General features: G+C 43.8%; 6 protein-coding genes across 9 annotated transcripts; 2 read left to right on the top strand and 4 right to left on the bottom strand.

Moving 5' to 3' along the window:
* Positions 1–538: 538 nt before the first annotated feature.
* On the bottom strand, positions 539–4365 carry PPP4R2r (Protein phosphatase 4 regulatory subunit 2-related protein). 2 transcript variants are annotated; one of them, XM_064682831.1, is made up of 4 exons: positions 4208–4365; positions 2924–3187; positions 2679–2867; positions 539–2611 (listed from the first exon to the last, which is right to left on the bottom strand). In XM_064682831.1, the coding sequence occupies exons 2-4, from the start codon at positions 3138–3140 to the stop codon at positions 1188–1190; spliced, it is 1830 nt and encodes a 609-aa protein (XP_064538901.1). In that variant the 5' UTR covers positions 3141–3187; positions 4208–4365; the 3' UTR covers positions 539–1187. The 2 variants fall into 2 exon arrangements, with proteins under 2 accessions (XP_064538901.1, XP_064538902.1); XM_064682832.1 differs by having other exon boundaries at positions 4196–4342.
* A 389-nt stretch (positions 4366–4754) lies between these two features.
* On the top strand, positions 4755–5905 carry LOC135428733 (uncharacterized). The gene is made up of 2 exons (XM_064682833.1): positions 4755–5338; positions 5413–5905. The coding sequence occupies exons 1-2, from the start codon at positions 5147–5149 to the stop codon at positions 5713–5715; spliced, it is 495 nt and encodes a 164-aa protein (XP_064538903.1). The 5' UTR covers positions 4755–5146; the 3' UTR covers positions 5716–5905.
* Positions 5906–6112: 207 nt separating this feature from the next.
* fz4 (frizzled 4) lies at positions 6113–11991 on the bottom strand. 3 transcript variants are annotated; one of them, XR_010436302.1, is made up of 5 exons: positions 10324–11991; positions 8647–8864; positions 7726–8587; positions 7561–7657; positions 6113–6295 (listed from the first exon to the last, which is right to left on the bottom strand). XR_010436302.1 is itself a non-coding variant. In XM_064682829.1 (4 exons), exons 1-3 carry the CDS (start codon positions 11325–11327, stop codon positions 7728–7730), a joined length of 2082 nt encoding a protein of 693 aa, XP_064538899.1. In that variant the 5' UTR covers positions 11328–11991; the 3' UTR covers positions 7444–7657; positions 7726–7727. The 3 variants fall into 3 exon arrangements, 1 of the variants encoding a protein (XP_064538899.1); XR_010436303.1 differs by lacking the exon at positions 6113–6295 and adding an exon at positions 7278–7425; XM_064682829.1 differs by lacking the exon at positions 6113–6295 and having other exon boundaries at positions 7444–7657.
* A 788-nt stretch (positions 11992–12779) lies between these two features.
* On the bottom strand, positions 12780–14992 carry Usf. Its single transcript, XM_064682868.1, has 2 exons — positions 13637–14992; positions 12780–13559 (listed from the first exon to the last, which is right to left on the bottom strand). The coding sequence occupies exons 1-2, from the start codon at positions 14599–14601 to the stop codon at positions 13295–13297; spliced, it is 1230 nt and encodes a 409-aa protein (XP_064538938.1). The 5' UTR covers positions 14602–14992; the 3' UTR covers positions 12780–13294.
* Positions 14993–15398: 406 nt separating this feature from the next.
* On the top strand, positions 15399–16312 carry MED18 (mediator complex subunit 18). The gene is made up of 3 exons (XM_064682849.1): positions 15399–15576; positions 15630–15916; positions 15973–16312. Exons 1-3 carry the CDS (start codon positions 15455–15457, stop codon positions 16212–16214), a joined length of 651 nt encoding a protein of 216 aa, XP_064538919.1. The 5' UTR covers positions 15399–15454; the 3' UTR covers positions 16215–16312.
* Positions 16313–16787: 475 nt separating this feature from the next.
* On the bottom strand, positions 16788–18742 carry Pex5 (peroxin 5). Its single transcript, XM_064682866.1, has one exon. The coding sequence runs from the start codon at positions 18637–18639 to the stop codon at positions 16966–16968; it is 1674 nt and encodes a 557-aa protein (XP_064538936.1). The 5' UTR covers positions 18640–18742; the 3' UTR covers positions 16788–16965.
* Between the last annotated feature and the right edge of the window lie 102 nt (positions 18743–18844).

Here is an 18844-nt window from a genome sequence, read left to right as displayed (position 1 = left end):
CAAAAAAGCAAGGGGTAACATCAATTTTTATTTCGAACAATGAGGTTGGATCGAAAATCAAAACTTATTTAATAATTTCATTTGAATATTTCGGGTAAATAAATTTCGATTTTGGAATGTTATACCTTTTTGAATTTGTAGAAATCCTTACTTTCAAATGGCATTTAATCAGGTTTTTGACAAATTACGGTTCGTTTGTGATTTAAACTTTTTTGATGATTTTATGGATTATCTTGGCCAAATAATGTCCGATGGAATGTCAAAACATTTTGGACTCGTAAGGATTAGAACTATCGATTGGCATTAAAATAATCTAAATCTTAATTTTGACCAAAAATGAGAGAAAGCAGCCCTGGTCCAAAGATTTCCTGGAACATTCCCATCTGCATAAGCTCTATACAGTTTCCAACAAAAATGTACATTTTTTTTCTTTATTTATATAGATAGTTTATTTTACTTTCTGAGAAACATTTGCAGCTATACGTAATTGTCCAATATCGTGGAAACAATAGAACGTACAATGAAAAGTAAACGAAAATAGATGAAAAACTTTATAGCTTATTTAGATGATAAAATATAGTTGTTCTATATCGAATTGGCATTAAATTAGGCAACGATACATAAATACAAAATATGACATGAGGCGGACGATTGTGTCACATCCAACAACTTAGAGAACTATGCAGAGGTTTTGATCGTGTGGAATAATTTGAATGCCACGTAACGGAACTGATTGGAGCTTCATGCTCGAGCTTATATGTTAATAATTGTTGATGGCTATGTGTGTGTGTGTGTGTGTGTCAGTGTATCAGTGTGTGTTCGGGTGTATAGATACGGCCTTACAACTATACGGGAGGGTACAATATGCCAGACAGAATGCATTGGCGGGGTCTACTAAAGGGTTTCCGCTAGATACCCGCCTGTTCGAGTGTTGTTAGTTATGGGGCGTTTGGAATACGAAGAGACATATATATCAAATATTATATCAGCTACGACCTAAAGGTAATACCCTATTTAATGAAGTTAAACGGTATTTTATCTCAGGATCCTTGGGATTGGTGTGGTGTGCGTCTTGTGTGGTTGCGTCTGTGTTTTATCTCATACTCGTTATATGCTATTTATGCGGAGTAGTTGTAAGTATTCATTTTAGGCGCTCGGAATTAGCGTGCACAGTTTGGGCCATTGATCTATTGGTCCATTACCTCCTGGCTGGTGTCGTCCACCTCCATGGCGGCCGGTTCATCCTTGGTAACTTCATCGGTGGCCATATCGCCAGTAGCAACGCCGCCTTCGGCCATAACGACCTCCTCCACGCCTGCGTTGGGCGATACTTGTGCGTCCTCCTCCTCGGCTGGTGTGTCCTCCATGGGCTGATCATTCAGCGTTAATGCGGGCGTTGCGCTGACTGCAAAACTCTCCACTTCGGCTGCCGGCGTGGCATCTGCCGCAGTCGGCGACTGTGGCGTAGCCAACTCATCGGTCTCGATGGGCGATGCAGCTCCATCTGCATCGGAGGTTTTAGCTAGAGCAGCAGATGCTGGTGCAGGCTTTGTCAGCTCCTCCTTGCCACCCACAGCTGGAGCCGTGGCTGTTGCAGCCGGCTCAGCTGCTGCTGCCTCAGTCTCAGTCTTTTCAGTGTTGCTACCTTTGGCAGCTGCCTTGGGCTCCAGCTGGGTGTTAGTCTTGGCCTCAGCATCAGACGCATTGGCCTCCGTTGCCGCATCCTTGTCAGATGTAGGTTTGTCTACAACAGCTGCCGAGTCACTGGCTTTTTCGGGCGAAGCTGTTTTTCCTGGTTTCTTCGCATTTTCAGCTGCCTTTGGCTTGGGCTTCTCATTCGTAGGCTCTTTCTTCTCCTTGGCAGCATCGACATCGGCTTCTTCGATCTTCTTCTCTGTTTCTGCCTCTTTTGCAGGCTTGTCCACCTTTTCTGCACTCTCCAACTCCTGCTTTTCAACAATTTTCGATGGCTTTTCTTGCTCATCGGCATCGGTCAGCGGATCTTTGTCCTGACTTTCAGCAACTGTATCCTTTACGGCTTCTGCAGAGTCGCTGTCCGCCTCGTCGGGCTCTGCCACCGTTGAAGTGTCGGCGGTGGTCTCTGGTGTCTCTTTCAGCTCTTTGTCACTATTGAATGACTTTTTGGCCTTTGGCTCTGAAACCTCCTCCTCCTCTTCATCGGGCTCCTCGATTTCGGGCACCTCACGAACGGCATCAGTCTCCTCGGCCTTTTCATCTGCGCCATCTACAGCATCGGCAGTTTCTGCGCTGGATTGATCCGCTTTGGGCTTGCTCTTGATGACGTCCTCCTCATCCGCATCCTCGGCATTAGCCTCCTCGGGCTGATCATTCTCATCGAGATCGAGCTTGGCCTTTTTGGCCTTCGGCTGAACAGCAACGTCGTCGGTGCGTGGGCAGCTGGCCTTAAGGGCACCGCTAGTGTTGTCCTCGGTGCTGCCGTTGCGCTCGTCCCCGTTGTTGAACATGTTCTCGTTCTCCATTTCGATGTCAATGTTAACCTCCAGGGAGAGATCCCCATTGCCCACTGAGTCCAGCGAATCACCGTTCTCACTCTCGGTTCGCTTACGTCCCGGATCGATGGTGCTAACCACTAAATGTCCATTGGGAGTTTAAACTGGGTTAGTCAGGGATAAAGCTGTGACCTGACAACTACTTACCAAGTATATTCTTCTCGAGAGCACGCATGAACTTATCAATACGCGAGTATTGCTTGCGAGGATCAATTAGAAGCTCGCAGAGGCGCTGCACGGTAAAAGGCGCCGCATTAAACAGATCGAGACGCTCCAGCAGCGAGGACTTCATCGTCTCATAATTGAAGGGATCCACATTCGGGTAGTTGGGTATCTCTGTGGGGAAAAGACAACGTTCAAATTGAGGGAAAGGGCGAATAATCCCTACTTACCCTCCAGTCGCTGAGTATCCTCGTTAAAATGCTTGATCACGTTGAGCAGCTTCTCGCGGAAGAGATACTTGAGGCTGGACCACTTGAAGATGGTGTCGCCTGTTTTGGCCACATACTGCAAATACTCCTCCAGCTCCTGGGGTATCTCCTTCTGTTTAAGCTGTGTGAAACGCTCCAGAATTTGTAGAATCTCCTCGCTATTCTCCATGGTAACCATTGATCCTCGTTCGAAGCTTTAGCGTGAAAGAAACTCTGCAAAAGATGCTAAGACAAGGAGGAGATTTGCACTTGTGAATAAACCGGCCGGTCAACAAAAAATAATACCAAAAAAAAACTCTTTGGCTGAAAAATTTTTTCGCTGCGTGGTAGACACACAAAACCGAAAGGAAAACTGCAACTATTGCCGACTTCGCTATTTATGTGTGAGTAGTGTGTGTGAGTATATATGTGTGTGTGTGTGAGTGTGTATGGCAGGTATGCGCCGAATCAGCGACACTGGCGGACAGCAGACGCCCGCTCGTTCCTTCGGCTGCCAGTTACGAGCTGCGGCCACGGTTGCCACATGTACGAAAACCGGGTGGTACACTGGACATTTTTGATACATTTTGAAAATTTTCAAAATCTATTAATGATAAATACCTATGCACATACAATATTAAGTAAATAGCATATTCCTACGAAAATTAAATGTTTGTGATACAATTCGTTTTTATCATGTGGCAACCGTGGCTAGAACTTCGGGTATGCAGCTCCCTCGTAGCTGAGAAGCTGCAAATCTGCATTGCCGGTTGGCCCAGGCAGTCGCGGGCAGAGAGGGACTGCTGCACAGACACACACTTACACACAAGCACAGACGCTTGGCAACGACGAGTTGAAACTACAAATTGAGAGCAATTCAAATGAGCGCCGAACGGTGTCTATAAGTTCATCTGGCGAATGGTGGAGGATTCCTTGCAGATTTGCACAGAAAAACTAGTTATTTCGCCAGCCAACACATACGTACATGCATGCGTGCATGCATGTGTGTGTGTGTTCCGACTGCGGCTCTCGCGCAAAAAGCAACTTAACCGTTGCAGCTGCAAAAGGCTTACATAGACAACTATATATATACTTATACATTTACATGGCCCAGACGAACAGACAGCCTTACAAATCTTAGTAAAATGTTGGCTTTGTCCAGTTTTCGGTACTCGCGACGACATTCCGTTTGTTATATGCCGTACGTCAATACATTGCCCACATTTAGTTAATAATAAATTGTTGACAACGCACTTATAGTTTTACCTGCAATTGCTGCTGCGGCTACTTGAGCACTATCACAATTATGCTTTGCTCTGGATAGCAGTTAAACGTATTTATTTATTTTGCACCGCCTAATACCGTGTAAGCCGCAGCTGCACTATCGATAGTGCGCACAATAAAAACGACCAGTCTATTAGCTTAACATTCGATAAATCGATTACGATGTTTCATCTCGATATTGTGCACTGTTGCAAAGACGTGCGTCAAATTAGCGGCGGTATCATAGCGTCGATTTTTGGTACTTGGTATCGGAGACGGAATCATTCACTTTGAAATTCATTTATTTAAGTTTTAAGCACAAATTATTGCTACCTTTTTATTTTAATACTGTATATAAATACCTAAATGCACTGTTGCCTTATTTAGCAGCATTATATTTTACCAAAGATAGTATTTTATTTTAAAGTGCCAATAATTTAAAGACTTCATATTTTTCATAAAAACAAATAATTTGAACTATGTTTTGCTACTCTTCGCATCGGTTCGATATTTTCGATAACAGCCGTTCAATTTGTATGCGATTTTTGATTGCATTTTGTTTTATGTTTTTGTTGATGCGCACGCAGCGTACACATCGGCATTGAGTCGGCATTTTATTGATTACATATGGCAAATTGGCGCTTGGCACGCTACGCCGGCCCCCAACCCAAGGACAAAACCGACCCCCATATGGACAGGCGACATTAACTTGCTTTTTTTTTTGTTACTTTGTTTTGTTTTGTGTGTTTGACAATTCAAGACCAAAACGACGGTTGAGCCGTTCAAATTGTGTTTGTTTTGAGTTGTCCCGGCCATTCACTCAGCGCCGTGCCTGTGTAGAAGCCGCAGCTATCGTGTGTGTGACTAACCAAATTACAGCATTAGCATAATCAATTCATTAACCATACTCAAATACCAGCAGTAATTATTAGTATTAGCAATATGTCGACTGCAGTTAATGGTGGGGAAGCCGCCGCCGCCGGCCGCTGCGAAACCGATCGCATTTCCGCCCTTGAGCTGCAATCGAATAAAAAGATGTTATACTTCAGCGATGGCGTCATGGAGGAGCTCTCGTCCAGCGATAGCGATATTGAGCCGGACGTGCCCGATAAGGCATACGATGTCCAACTGCAGGTATGCCATGCAAAAAATAATTGAGTAAAATTTGCTAATCTGTATGCATTTCCAATTTGTGACTCATTTGACAGCGCGAATTGCCCCTGGGACCGCGCCTACGTTACAAGGCCACCAAGGTGGGCAACAATATATTGGCCGGCATCGATTACGTTGGCGGCGGCCTGGCCTCATTCCTGGGCATAACAAACTCGAAATATGCCAGCGAACTAAAATACCATCAGCGTGCCAAAGAGCAAGCCGATGCCGAGGCCGCTGCCGACGAGGACCTTGACAATTGGCAAACGCAGGCGAACAACAACAATTCCAGCGATACCGTTGTGGTCTGCGCGCCCGCTCGTCGAGACGAGGAGGCGTTGCCACCCAGTCGGATATAATAATTAATCGAGCAATGAACTCGACAGTAAAAATACAAGAGAAAATGCCATAAAGAAAATGCTCATCAGGTAAAATTATAAACATTTTATAGACTATGTACATACAAATATGTATTAAAAATCAAATCATTTTCGACACTTTATTCGCTATTAATAAGTTTCAAAATACAAATTACATATATATAAACAATTTGTAATGCATTGTTTTATTAGACAAAAAAAAAAAAAAAGGGGACAGCACAATCAAATTTGGCCAAATATATATAAGAAAAATATAACTACATATATATATTAAGTGTATAGCAATTGTGTATATAGAGCTCTCTTAACAAATATATTTGCATAGGCCACACATACATATATAATTCTAAATATGCTAAGTACTTGGAAGTTTCAGTTTTTAAGTATTTTCTTAAGCTAATGGCACATTGAATACAATTACAATTTATGTTTAGAATTCCGTTCTAAGTTAAGTACACTTTCGGTTCGCAAAATGCGTTTTTCAATCGAATTGCATTGGGTTTTTGTTGAATTGTTCAAATCTTTTGAAAAATGAATCACAGTATCACAGTATTTCTTGCTGCGTAAACAAACAAAAATGTAGAAAAAAACAATTCACACATATATATATATATATATAAGAAGCCAGATAAAAAAATATATGTGGGGCAAGCATTTAGTCGATTGTACTTTGGTTACGCCGACAGCAGCGCTAAATCTTAATAATAATAATATACTAAAATAACTGATTATTACACATGCATAAAAGTGCCTTGAAATAGTTTTGTTATAGAAAAATAAATGCTCAAAAAAAACATATATGTACATAAATTTTGCTGTGCTTATTTTCACCAAGGTTGCCAGCTGGGTTTTTGGGGTTTTGGCTCAAAATGCAATTTTTTACACTTTATACAAATATTATTACACTATCTTTTTAATTTCTGTAATTGCACTCATGATAATCAAAAGATTGAATAATAAAAAGTTAAATTGTTTCGTGAAAAATGTGAAAACGCAAGTCCAAAACCGAAACATGGGTTCATGGATGTGAAAAGCAAGGTTGCACGAGCCTAACCTTAAACGCAGCAAAGCGTTGATTCGAACCGCGAACCTTGTTTTTCATTTCCATGAAAACAGGTTTTACGTATGCAGCCATATTAGGTACTATATATGTGACTTTGAGTTCTTTTAACTTATTTCATGGCACCCCACACAAAACACAACGGACACACAACACAAATGTTAAAATAGTAAGTAAACACACACACACACACACGCACACACACATTATTTTAAACTAATACAGTTACAGAAATACGTTTAAGTGGGGTTCCCAAAAGTCAGCGCCTGTAAATCATATGCCTAGTAGTGCGCTTTAGTAATAATATAAAAAAAAAACAAACAGAATAAAATCATCATATTAATACTCATGTGCACAAGGTACACACAGCGATGATATGGGTTTTGTGTTTTGGATCGTTGCTAAAAAATTGGAGCGCTTTGCTAAGCTGAGGCGAAGTTTATGCACATGGATAGCTGAACTTTAGGGATTTGCCGGGTTTTACATTCGTTTCATTGTAGCCCTGAGGCTCGGGATATGTCCTTTGGAACGACAGGCATAGGTCCCTGACCTAACCTCAATATGAATAGCATCTGCATAAAATTGCAGACTTCGTTTTCTCACAGTTACCTAATACCGTGGGCAAACCTCTAGGAAAAAAAAACGGATTATGATTTTAAAATTAAATTATGAACCCCAAAATGATGCTGCCGAGTAGTGCATAAATCAATTGCAATTTTCTAAACGCATTAAGAGCTAAACTAGGATAGGATCTATATGCTGACCTTGGCAGGAACGTTCTGTTAAATAGCCGCAGCTATTGGCAATTCATTTCGTGCGGCATCAGACTTGAAGAACTCGTCTCTGTAGAAACCATGTCAACTGGAGGTGAACGAAAGCGAAAACAAAATTAAAGAACGACCAGGGATATGGAACAGTTGCAAACATACCCTCACAGCAGCGTCTCGTTGCCATAGCGCTGCAGCTGCGGATAGTGGGAATAGTTGGCATGATGGCCATGATGATGCTTCTGTGGCGTCGCATAGTAGAGGCGATGTGTGGAGTGCGCCGTCGGCGTTTGCTGTACGCTGCGGCCCAGCGAATAATTGGACATTTGGTTAAGCGAAATGGAGCCGGCGCCCGTTTGCGTCTTGTGCTTGTAGGGGCTGCCAATGAGCGGCGGTGCGCTGACCAACGACTGATGCGAGGGACGCACCGAATGATAGGAGACTACAGTGCTGCTGCATGCAATATGCGAGCCGCGCGAGCTGCTCTGCCCGTCGAGCGCTGGCTGATGATGATGGTGCTGGGCGTGCGGCTGTTGCAGCTGTTGCTGTTGATGTGGATGGTGGGCACGTTCCACGCCCGCGGCCTGCTTGTGCGGACGCATGGACAGCTGGCGCTTGTACATACTGGATATGCTGGGACCCAGCACCCAGGCGAAACAGCAAATGCCCAGCATAAGCTCCATGAAAGCACGCGTTAAATACGGCCAAAGCGGCGTGCTCGTCTCCCGTTGACTTAGCCAGACATCAATGTTGGCAAACTCATAGATGACCGCAAGCAGCAGCAGGGCACAGGCGGCGCCATAGATAAACAAAAAGATGCCAATGCCAGAGCTGTTGTGCACACCCAGCTGCAGTTGCTGTTGTAGGCTTAACGCGTTGCTGTTGCGCAAGATCTCCTTGTTGCGGCAGTGCACCAAATAGCCAGAGATTAGATTCATCGAGCCAAAGATCCAATAGCAAAAGACGGGCGTGGCGACCAGCACCTGCAGCGCCTTATCCGATTGATTGCCCACAAAGCAAGCGCCTGAAAAAGTGTCGCAATTAATTGGAATTCCATGGAAATGCATAAAACACGCAACATACCCAACAGCTCGTCCGCATCCACGAGGCGCATTACAATTACCGCTGCCGTTTGAAACGCCGGCAATCCCCAGGCCACAAAGCAAACAAAATTATTGCGCGCCAAATCCTGCTGGGCGGTGCTGCCGCCATGGCGTTTGGCGGGCAGAGCTATGTGACCTTTGGTGTCCGGACTATTGCGGCGTATATCGCGATGCCAGCCCAGGCATAAAATGGCCCACCTGAAACACACACACACACAAACATATCATAGCAATGATAACATTAATAACACAAGCAACTATTAACGGGGCATTGACCGTTGCGGCCTTTTTTCGTTTTCCACCCATCTTTCAGCCTTGTGGGTGGACTGGACACTGAAAACCGATTGATTAATTTTTTGCGAAACAAAAATAAGTTGTACTCTACAGCTATGTACCTATTTTCCTAACTCCATAGTTAATTTAAAAAACTACTGTGAAATATATATTGTGCTTCATAATTCTCAACTATTTAGTTTTTCAGATAGATAAGACATACAGAACAATATCTTATTAAACTTATTTGTTCATTTCGTTGTTAGAATGAACTCTATTCACTTTATTTTGAAATGGTGCACTTTTCGAGATTTGATCAAATTGTGATTTGTGGGTTTAAATATAAAACATAAAATAATTGCCTAACCATTTATGTCATATTTAAAACGTGTTGTCATATTGGTATCTTTTCTATTATAATATTCATGTAAACGACACAAACGTTAATTAGTTACAAAATAGATATTGTCATGTCGTTATTTTGTTAACTTATTGTGCCTTTTATTTTAACAGCCACTGATAAAGTGGTTCGATTTATTTACATGTCGTCGTAAGGTAATCCTCATGTTAAAAGTCTAAGCACAAATTTGTTTTCTTTGAATAAATGGACGGTAAATTAGAAATTTCATTTATGGTTTTGACATTTGCACTTTCAAATTAGCTGAATAACTGACAAGAGCGCACAATGACGGATCGGTTAGTGTTAATTTTGTTGCTGTTTCATGCAACATATGTGAGAGCGAGATAAAAGACAGCGATGCCGTTCTATCACATAAATCATGTGTATTTCTTACTCTCTTGCTCTCTGAGCAAGTGAGCGAGTCTCGGAACCGAACCCAAAAACGAAGTCGAGTTTGGACCAGATGTCACAAATTTGTATGTCCAGGTAATACACAATAATTATATATACCAAAGCACGCGTAAACTTCTATGAAAGAATATGTCACTTAACGTATATTAAATATGGCTTAAAACAATAAGGATTGTATGGCAATTTTGACATGATTCGAATGACAGAAGTAGACCTCTCTGGAGCCAAAAAAAGTATATTGAGGATCGGTATCAACCCTCAGTCCGTCTGTCTATTTCTAGTTTCTGTTTCCGAACTATCTTCATTAAACTCTGCATAGGTCCGTTCGGATCGGTTCGGATAACTAAATCATATAGTTGTTGTTGGTCGCAGCCTAAGCTCAGGTATGGAATATTAGAAAATCTTGACCGAATCCAGCAATCCTAACCGTAGGACATATGTTTATAAGGGTATTTTGTCTTTGACCCTAGAATGATCCATATGTAGATTTTCGGATAGAAGACTCTTTGAACTAGTTCACAAATAAGTTCCGCTAGTATTTCCGGCAGTTAAGAGGGAAGTATGGTGACTTACCAGGCGCAGGCAGCCATGCCAAAGTAGTAGCGCAATAGGAAGACGCTCGCACAGGCTGCGTTGGAGAGACCATCGACACTCAGCAGAGATTCGTTGGGCGCCTGGGGATCTGTGCCGCAGGCGGTGCCCGTGCGTCCGACAATGAAACGCACCGTCCACCCGATGGTGACCATGTTGTGGCACCAGAGCAGCGGCGACAATAGACGCGACCATTTGGCGCCGGCATTTCGTCCACGATTATCGCCGCCGAGCAGCACCAGGCAGAGAGTGGCCACACAGGCGAGTCCCAGGCCAGCATACGCCCAGGTGGATACCCAGATCTCGGACAGATGTTTCTCGCTGGGCGTGAACAGTATGTCTGCTTCGCAGAGTGGCGCACAGCGTCCGGAACGATGCAGTTTCACATACAAATGGGATTTGGCCAGCGTCGAGCAGTCCAGCGGCAGTGGTGCGCCCACTTTAAGGCCGGGCAACTGCTGGCCATAAAGTTCATGATCCTGCATGGCCAGATGCGTTTCGCCCGGCCCCTCCATGCACATGGTCTCGTGATTGTTCTCGCGCGGAAAACGATCGCAGTCAAGCGCAGGCGGCCAGGGAAAGCCGAAACCCTGCAGCACTGGATGGCAGCGTATGCGCACAGATTCGCACAGACTGCGGCAGGGCCCAATCGAATGCACCGGCGCCTTGGGCGTGCACATGGGCACATAGGCGGCGCAAAGGAAAAGCTTTAGCTGGGAACTGCAATCGTATTCGATGAGCGGCGCAAACGTTTGCAGCGTATACTCCACATCCGTTTGCAGCTCATGACCGACCAGGTTGGGCATGGAGGTCTCATTGTAGCCAATGCCGCGGCACATCTCGATGCGTATCGGTTCGCATTGACGGAAGATGATTTCGGGCGGGGCGTGGCTGCTGCTGCTGATGATGCCGCTGCCCGTGCTGCTGCCACCGATTGCAGCAGGCGCAAGCAGCAGCAATGTTGCCAGCATCCATTTTGCGTTCATCCTGATTCAAGTTGTTGCTGCTGTTTTTGTGCTTGTTGTTCAGTTGCTTTGCATAGTGCCTCCCGCCCCTCTTCAAAGAGAACTGGTTCCACGCGCTCGCGTTCGCTCGCACTCGCACTCGCACACTTAATGCTATCTCTTTTGCGCAGCTCATGCGTCGCAGCCGCAGCCGCTGCCACCGCCCGCCCGCCTATCTGGCCCCTGGACTCCCCTTGTCAACTCGTTAACTACCTTGGCGTCGTTCTTGTTATCGTGCCGTCGCCGTCGCCGTCGACGTCGGTGCTGCAAACTAGTTTGGTGTTCTTGTTCTTTCACAATTGGTATGCAGATTATCTTTTGCCCAATTACAATTTTACACTTCTTTCCTGTTGCCTGTTGCTTGTTGCCTTTTGCTGCTGCACAGTTTTGCACTTGTTTATGATTTTTTCAATTTTGGGTTTGTTTGTTTACTTAAGGCACAGCACTAGTTAAAAATATCTATATTTATTTATGTTTGCAGCTCGTCACATCGTTTGTATTTGGCAAAGTTGATTTTCAACATTAAAATTGCCAGCAGAAATCTGTTCTCGAGCTCACTAGTTGAATGTTTACTACTTTGGCTTCATTCAAACCAAGAAATTAAGACTTGTAAATATTGCGTTGAATCGTTTGGTAGAACATGTAGATGTTCTTATCGATAGCAGACGGCTTATGGACTGTGGCGGCACGACGATAGCTTTGCTGCTATTGTGTATGTTAACAGTGTTGGTTAGCAGCAAACAGCCGATAACATCCACAATAAGCAAATAGCCTAAATGGCGCAATTATGCAAAAAGCGGGTAAACGAGAGCCGTTTGTTTTGTGTTTTTATTGAATTTAATAGAATTATTAACTGGTATATATGTAGATAGCAACAAGTAACAGAAATTGCACTTTCATTTTATCAACGCTATACCAAAAACAATTTTTTCTAACGATTCACAACAATATACGTTCAAAATTTTTACAATTTTTCTTTAACAATATCGTTATTCTGTACACACCACTACAAGAGCGCAATGCATATGTATTGAATTTCAACACACAAGCACGCATACTATTTCTCTCTCTCTTGCGATTTTGTATTTGTCGTAACTCTTCAAGACATATGCTCTCTTGCTTGCTTTATGATTGGCCTGATTGCAGTTATGTCTCAAATTTGTTTGTTTTTGTCCGATATAGGGCTATATAATGCTCGCCATTTTGTTATGTTGCATTTATCCAGCCATATATCGATTGTGTGCAGACATTGTTAACCGCTTTTTGTATATTTATAATATATGTATGTATATATATAATTGTATAGGTAGTTATAGATAATTGTTTGTTTTTAAGATATTACAAATACTTTACATTATTTAATTAGTGCGAGTAACAATTACAATAAAATCGAGAAAACAAGCACAATCTGCTCAAAATATGAAATAGTTTAGGTATTTTGCGTATGTATGTATATATAAATATATGTATATAAGTCAGCATATGTATGTATATGAATATGTATGTAAGTATGCCATGAGGATTGACAACGATTTAACAAAAAGAATATCAGCGATAACAAGGAAAATCTTCGGCCAACCGAAGCATAACGCTGCCTGCATAACTCTCAACAAATTGTGGCACATAAAATGTTTATACTATGTTATATAGGTATGTATATATTGACTATTGTTTGTTCTTTGGTTGGTGAGCCTGGATGAGGGTGTGAAGCAGTGTTGCCAACTGCCGTTCAAAAAACTAGCTGAATCCAATGTTAAAAAAGCTAAAAATAGTTGATTTAGCTTTCTGAGTACCAATGGACAATGAACTGAATTGGCAAATGCTTGTCATTGAGAATAAGCTAAATCAATCAAAAATTTCAATTGCTTGCGAGACCACTGAATATAGTCGAATTTAGCTAGAAAATAGCTGAATTGGCAACACTGGTGGGTAGGGTATTCATATTACGTTTACTCATCGTAGTCGGTAATCATGAGGCCCCGTTTGGTGAAGTTTATCGATGAGACCGTTGAGAGATTTGGTGCCGCATCGATGCCATCGAAGAGGTCACTAGTAGCTGAGCTGTTCAGGGAATTAAGCGTTACATTGAATGACCCGCCAGCGGTATTGAAACGCTCCTGCAGCTCCTGTTGCTGCTTTAGGTTCTCCAATTCATCGCGCAGCGCCTGATTGGTCAGACGCAGACTCTCCGCCTCCCGCAGGCAGTCGCGCAAGCTAAATAATATTAATTTCGATATAATTGTTTTTTATATTTGTTTTTAATTGAATAAATCTGGAAGCGCTATACTTACTGGTCAATCTCGTTCTGCATGCTCTTGATGTAGTCGCAGGCCTTGATTAGTATTTGCGATTTGGAGTCGTTGGGTGGTGTGCGTCCATTATTTTGGCTACTTCTAATGGTCGCCTTGGTGTCCAACGATTCAGCATGGCCAATGGCATTCGTGGTCGGCTTATAGCGATTACCTTCCGTGGGCAGCATCTCTTTCAGCTTAAAGATCCAGCAATTGATTTTATCGCGACGTCGACGCTCCACTTCGTTGTGTGTGGCGCGTCGCTTGTCATCGCGTTTTTTATACGCATCCAATTTAACATTGTAGCCAGCACAGAGTGGAGGAGCTGCAGCAGTAGCTGTTGGGGCCGAATGGTTGGCAACTGCTGCGGCCAGAGAGGAACTGCTGCTGCTGCTGGGTGAATCCTTGCTGGCAGCAACAACAATATTGTGTGTGGTCGTTGAGCCACTGCCACTAACGAATAGCACGTTTGTGGACGGCGTGGAAATGGAGTCCGGCTCCAGTTTGATGGAAGCCATTGGTTGCTGTGCATGCTTCAGCAGCATTTGATCGTTCGTTTTCGGACCGACACTGGTGGCAATTGTGTGCGTGGTGTCCTTAACTAAATAGATTTCACAACCAGTTGGCAGCTGCAGATTTGTGGGCAACAAGGCATGCAGTGCATCCAGATCTGGCTCCTGCTTAATGCTTTCAATGGCATAAAACTCTTGAGATTCATTTGAGTTGTCATCATCGCCGCATATGGTTAAATAGATTTGAGCACCATTATTCACGTCGACGCCGCCCACCGCAACGCTACCACTGGTTAGAAACAGCCCGTTCGCCGTGGACGTGCCACAAATACTCCCATTTCCATTTCCGTTGCCATATGCACTGCTCAGCAGCGCGACGTCTGTTGCTGTTGCGGCTGCTGTTGCTGTTGCAGCTGTGGCCAGCTCCAGACGTGGCCGTTTCTTCACATTCATTGCAGCTGTTTGTTGTTGTGGTTGTTGCCGTTTGTTGCATTAACATAAGATGTCATCATCTCACTTTATGTTATCTTTATATCGTTATATGCTGGCACAATGGGTGTCTCCTTTTTTTTTTTTGTTGTTGTTCACGTAACTTTTTGTAATTTGAGAGGCGTAGCTGACACTGCTGCTGCTGCTGCTGCTACTGCTACTAACTACCGTTATGGCGGACTGTTTCAAAACAACTCGTTGGCAATATGCATTGCATTCGTTTGGCCATTTAGTAAGCAGACAGAATACAAGCACACATTTGTTGTTAAACAACCATAATAATTGTCATTGCAACGATATGTGGCTGTTCTTTTTTTGCGTCTGGCATCCTTATCTGCAGACTTCAGCTGGCAACCCCACCCGCAACAAAGTGAGTCAAGAATTATCGCATATTAAGATAACGCCGCAAAAGCGTATACAATGCATGTGGTACAAGACTTTTGTTCTGCGCATCTACGTCATGTGCCATTGAGCAGGCTAACTGGGTTTGATAAAAATATTAATAAAAAAAAAAACTAACTCAATTCATTGGTCATTATTTTTTTGATATATATCGTCTTAAGCCCATAATGTGCAAATTCTTATTTTGGTTTGAATATCAATTAAATATTCAGCCTTGACGTCATCCAGCTCTCTTGTAATTGTGTTGGCTTATCGAAAGCTGCGCATGGCATAACCTTCTAAAATCGACCATGCTCATACAACAATCTGCTTCGATATACCGATAGGCAATGTTTTTTTTTTTTTTTGCAATACAACAGTGAAACATAAAAAAACGCTCTAATTGAAATTGAATATTAATATTATAATATTATCAATGGCTATCCCATCAGCACGTGAATCACTTACACTTGCAGTAAATAATCGTTTTCTTCCAAATCTCGAGTACTTGCTGCAAGGCTCCATTTTAGACACAGCCGTCGAGCATTTGATGCACAGGTGCGTATTGAAGACCGGCGAAGAAAGGTAGATTATATCAATGTCCTTGACAGATTGAAAGGCCTATGCGATAATGTGGACACCTCACCGGAGACGTTTCATGATCTAGAGGTGTGCATGAGCCTGCGGCAACCAAATTCACCACAGCCGCTGCTGCTGCGGGTGCGACGCGCGCTTGGACGGGATGCACCGTTCCAGATGCGATATTTGGGACAGCCCGAAGTGGATATGCGCCGACCCACGCTGGTGCGCAGCTGCATGGACTGTGCCTGTACCAATGGCATTCTCGACTTCCTTTCCGAAATGGGCTTCCGCCTAGAATTCGAGTATATAGCAAAAGGTAAGGTAGCCTGGCCTGGATAACTGGAGCTCATTCATTAGTCCTTGTCTTTTTAGGCTACATGTTTCGCAAGGGTCGCATGAAGATAACCGTCTCGAAGCTTATCAAAATTGTACCCGGTAAGCAGCAGGACATGGCAAATGAGCCCATCTCGCAGAGCTACATTGTCGAATTATCGGTTGTGGCGCCCACGGGTCAGGAGAATGTTGGCGAGGAGATGCGCTTGTTTGCAGAACAACTTAAACCTCTGGTACAGCTGGAAAAGATAGATTACAAACGTCTAGGCAATCTACCGTAAATCTAGCAATAAAACGTAGAATTTTAATTACATATAATTAAGCACAATTATGTAAAAAAAATATATATATATTTTAGGAAACTTTTTAATACCCTAAACATGATTGATTTTTATTCAGGGCAATGCTATAAAAACTTTCCAGATGTAAGTATGTTTTAGCAACGGGAGCTCGTTAATTAGTTGGTCCATAATGCAAACTATTTGCTCAACTTTGAACTTGACATCGTTTCGACTTTTAACTGCATATAAACCATATCTTTAAGTTGGTCGAAAAATATTGTTTTTCAATTATATGTTGATAAGATTTACAGATTACGAGATTACCATTGGACTACTAAATGAAATTGCCACCAGAAAAAAACAAGCATTTTAGAGAACCACATTCAAAAGAAAATAAAATAGAATACTTTTAAAGTATTTAGTGCTAAAAGCTCAGAGAAACTTAAGATTCATTAAAAATGGGGAATCTTAATTCCAAGCAATTATAATTTCGGTACATCGTACATTTCGGTAATCCGCGATTAAATTGCATATAGAAGCATCTAGTTTCTTTGGAAATAACTTTAAAGTGTGTTAGATTTGACAACAACAATTTAATTTAAGTTCCGAAAAGCTTACACATAGAAAAATACGTTCATTACAATCATTTAACAATCGTATGAAAAACCTGACATATTGACGGGAATGCAAACGAAAAACATTATTTACATAGAGATAAAGCCAACAACCAGCTGCTTTTCGGCGACAGATCCTAATCCTTAAAGGCCTCGTTGAGTGCCGCCAAGTTGCGATCGTTGATGTGACCCTGCAGCTCGCTGCGACCCATCAGTGAAATGACCATCCTCAGCGTACTCCAGATGGACTCAGACATCTGATTCTGGCCAAGGGCCTGTGCATTGGGCAGCTCTCTTGCGGCATTCGTGTGCGCCTGCATAGTTAGGGCCGTAATCAGATGCTCGGCGGCCTCCTTGTAGGCCTTCAGGTTCATGCAGCAGACGCCGACATTGTAGCGGACGCGTATGAAACCAGGCTGTAGCTGAAGTGCCTGCTGGTACGCTTCGACCGCCTCCACGGAGCGTGAGCCGTTGGCCAAGCTGGCGCCCAGACGATTCCACAGTTTGGCATTTTGCGGATCCACATGCACGGCGGAACGATAGCAGTCGACCGCTTTGTCAAATTCGCCGGATAGATTATAGAGGACACCGAGTGCCTCCTGTAAATCGGCGTCCACTTGGGCGGGTTGCATGCGCACCGCCTCCAAATAGACCTGCTGCAAATCACGCAGCTTGTTGCCGCCAATCAGGGAGGAGGCCAGCGATGTTCCCTCCGATTGCAGCAGGGGATAGGCGGTCAGTAAATGCCTATACTGCGGATGCGCCTCTAACCAGTTGGAGAGCATTTTAACCGCATTGCTCTGCAGGCCTTCGTTGGTGTAGCAAACGGCTAGGGCCATGAGCACCTGCCGGTTCTCCGGCTGTAGTTCGAGTGCGCGTTTCAGTGCAGCGATGCCTTGTGGATCCATTTCGTTTTCGGCCTGGGAGACGCCCAGCAGCTGCCAGATTTCGGCACGTTCCGGCTCCCTTTTAGCAGCCACCTCAAAGCAGAGCACGGCGCTGGGTATGTCGCCCTTGGTCAAATACTCCTTGCCCTTTTCGAAGGCGTTGTCCAGTTCGGCCATGGGATTTTGTTCAGCAAATTCGTACTCTTTGTAAGCGTCCAGGTTCTCATTGTACTCGGAGAGCCAGGGATGCTCGTTCTCCTCGGCCAGTTTCTGCCATTCGTCCTGCAGGCGCTGCCAGAACTTTTCATTGAAATTTGTGGCCGTCTGTTCGTTGTGCTCTTTGTTGCGCTGAAAGTCGCTAATCCAATCCTCGACAGACTCGCCGGAATTGGCCACCTTTGGCAAATTGTCGGTTATTATCGTCTCCATGCTCTCATCAAAAAAGGCATCGTGCTGCTGCTGCTGCTGCAGCTGCTGGGGTGCAGCTGCGATGGCCATATATGGCTGTCGCATCATTTGTGGCGGCATAAAGTTTTGACTGGTGATCAACGGCTCATCGAAGAACTCCTGGGAGTGCTGCATATGTTGGTGCTGCGGCGGCAAGTGCACAGCTTTATTGGGCAGCTGTTGCTGCATAAAGTCCCGGCTCCATTGGCCGGCTACCTCGTTTTGCTGCGGTGCTCCATGGATATTGATGCCACGCATCTCTTGCATCAGTGTGTCCATTTGAAAAGATTGCGGTGGGGCAGCCACTTGGCCAAGAAAATCGTTGACTAGCTGCTCGTCTGGACGTAAGCTGCGCTCGAATTGCGCCTGGGCAAAACCTTCATCCTTGTGGGCAACATCACGGGTGAACTGACCGCCCAACTGCATCAACGGATTAACAGCTCCACAGTCGCCTTCCACAAGTGGACGTAACGACATCTTGATACGTAACTGTTACTGGTTTTAATTACTAGAGCAGAAGATTGAGAATTGAGGAACTTCTAAGATAAGAATATCGAAACAAAAGTCCAAATGTCAACAATGGGGATGGACGATATATTTGCATTGTCTTAGAATATATCGATTGCCCCGACAGCTATCGAGCTTGTCAGTGTTTTGAAGAAGACGAAGCAGAGCTCTTTTT

Source organism: Drosophila montana, unplaced genomic scaffold, assembly GCF_035044405.1.
Source record: "Drosophila montana isolate Dmon_TW-CO22-7 unplaced genomic scaffold, ASM3504440v1 contig_2534_1, whole genome shotgun sequence".
Classification (NCBI taxonomy): Eukaryota; Metazoa; Arthropoda; class Insecta; order Diptera; family Drosophilidae; genus Drosophila; species Drosophila montana.
This window is presented reverse-complemented; position numbering and strand designations above follow the sequence as displayed.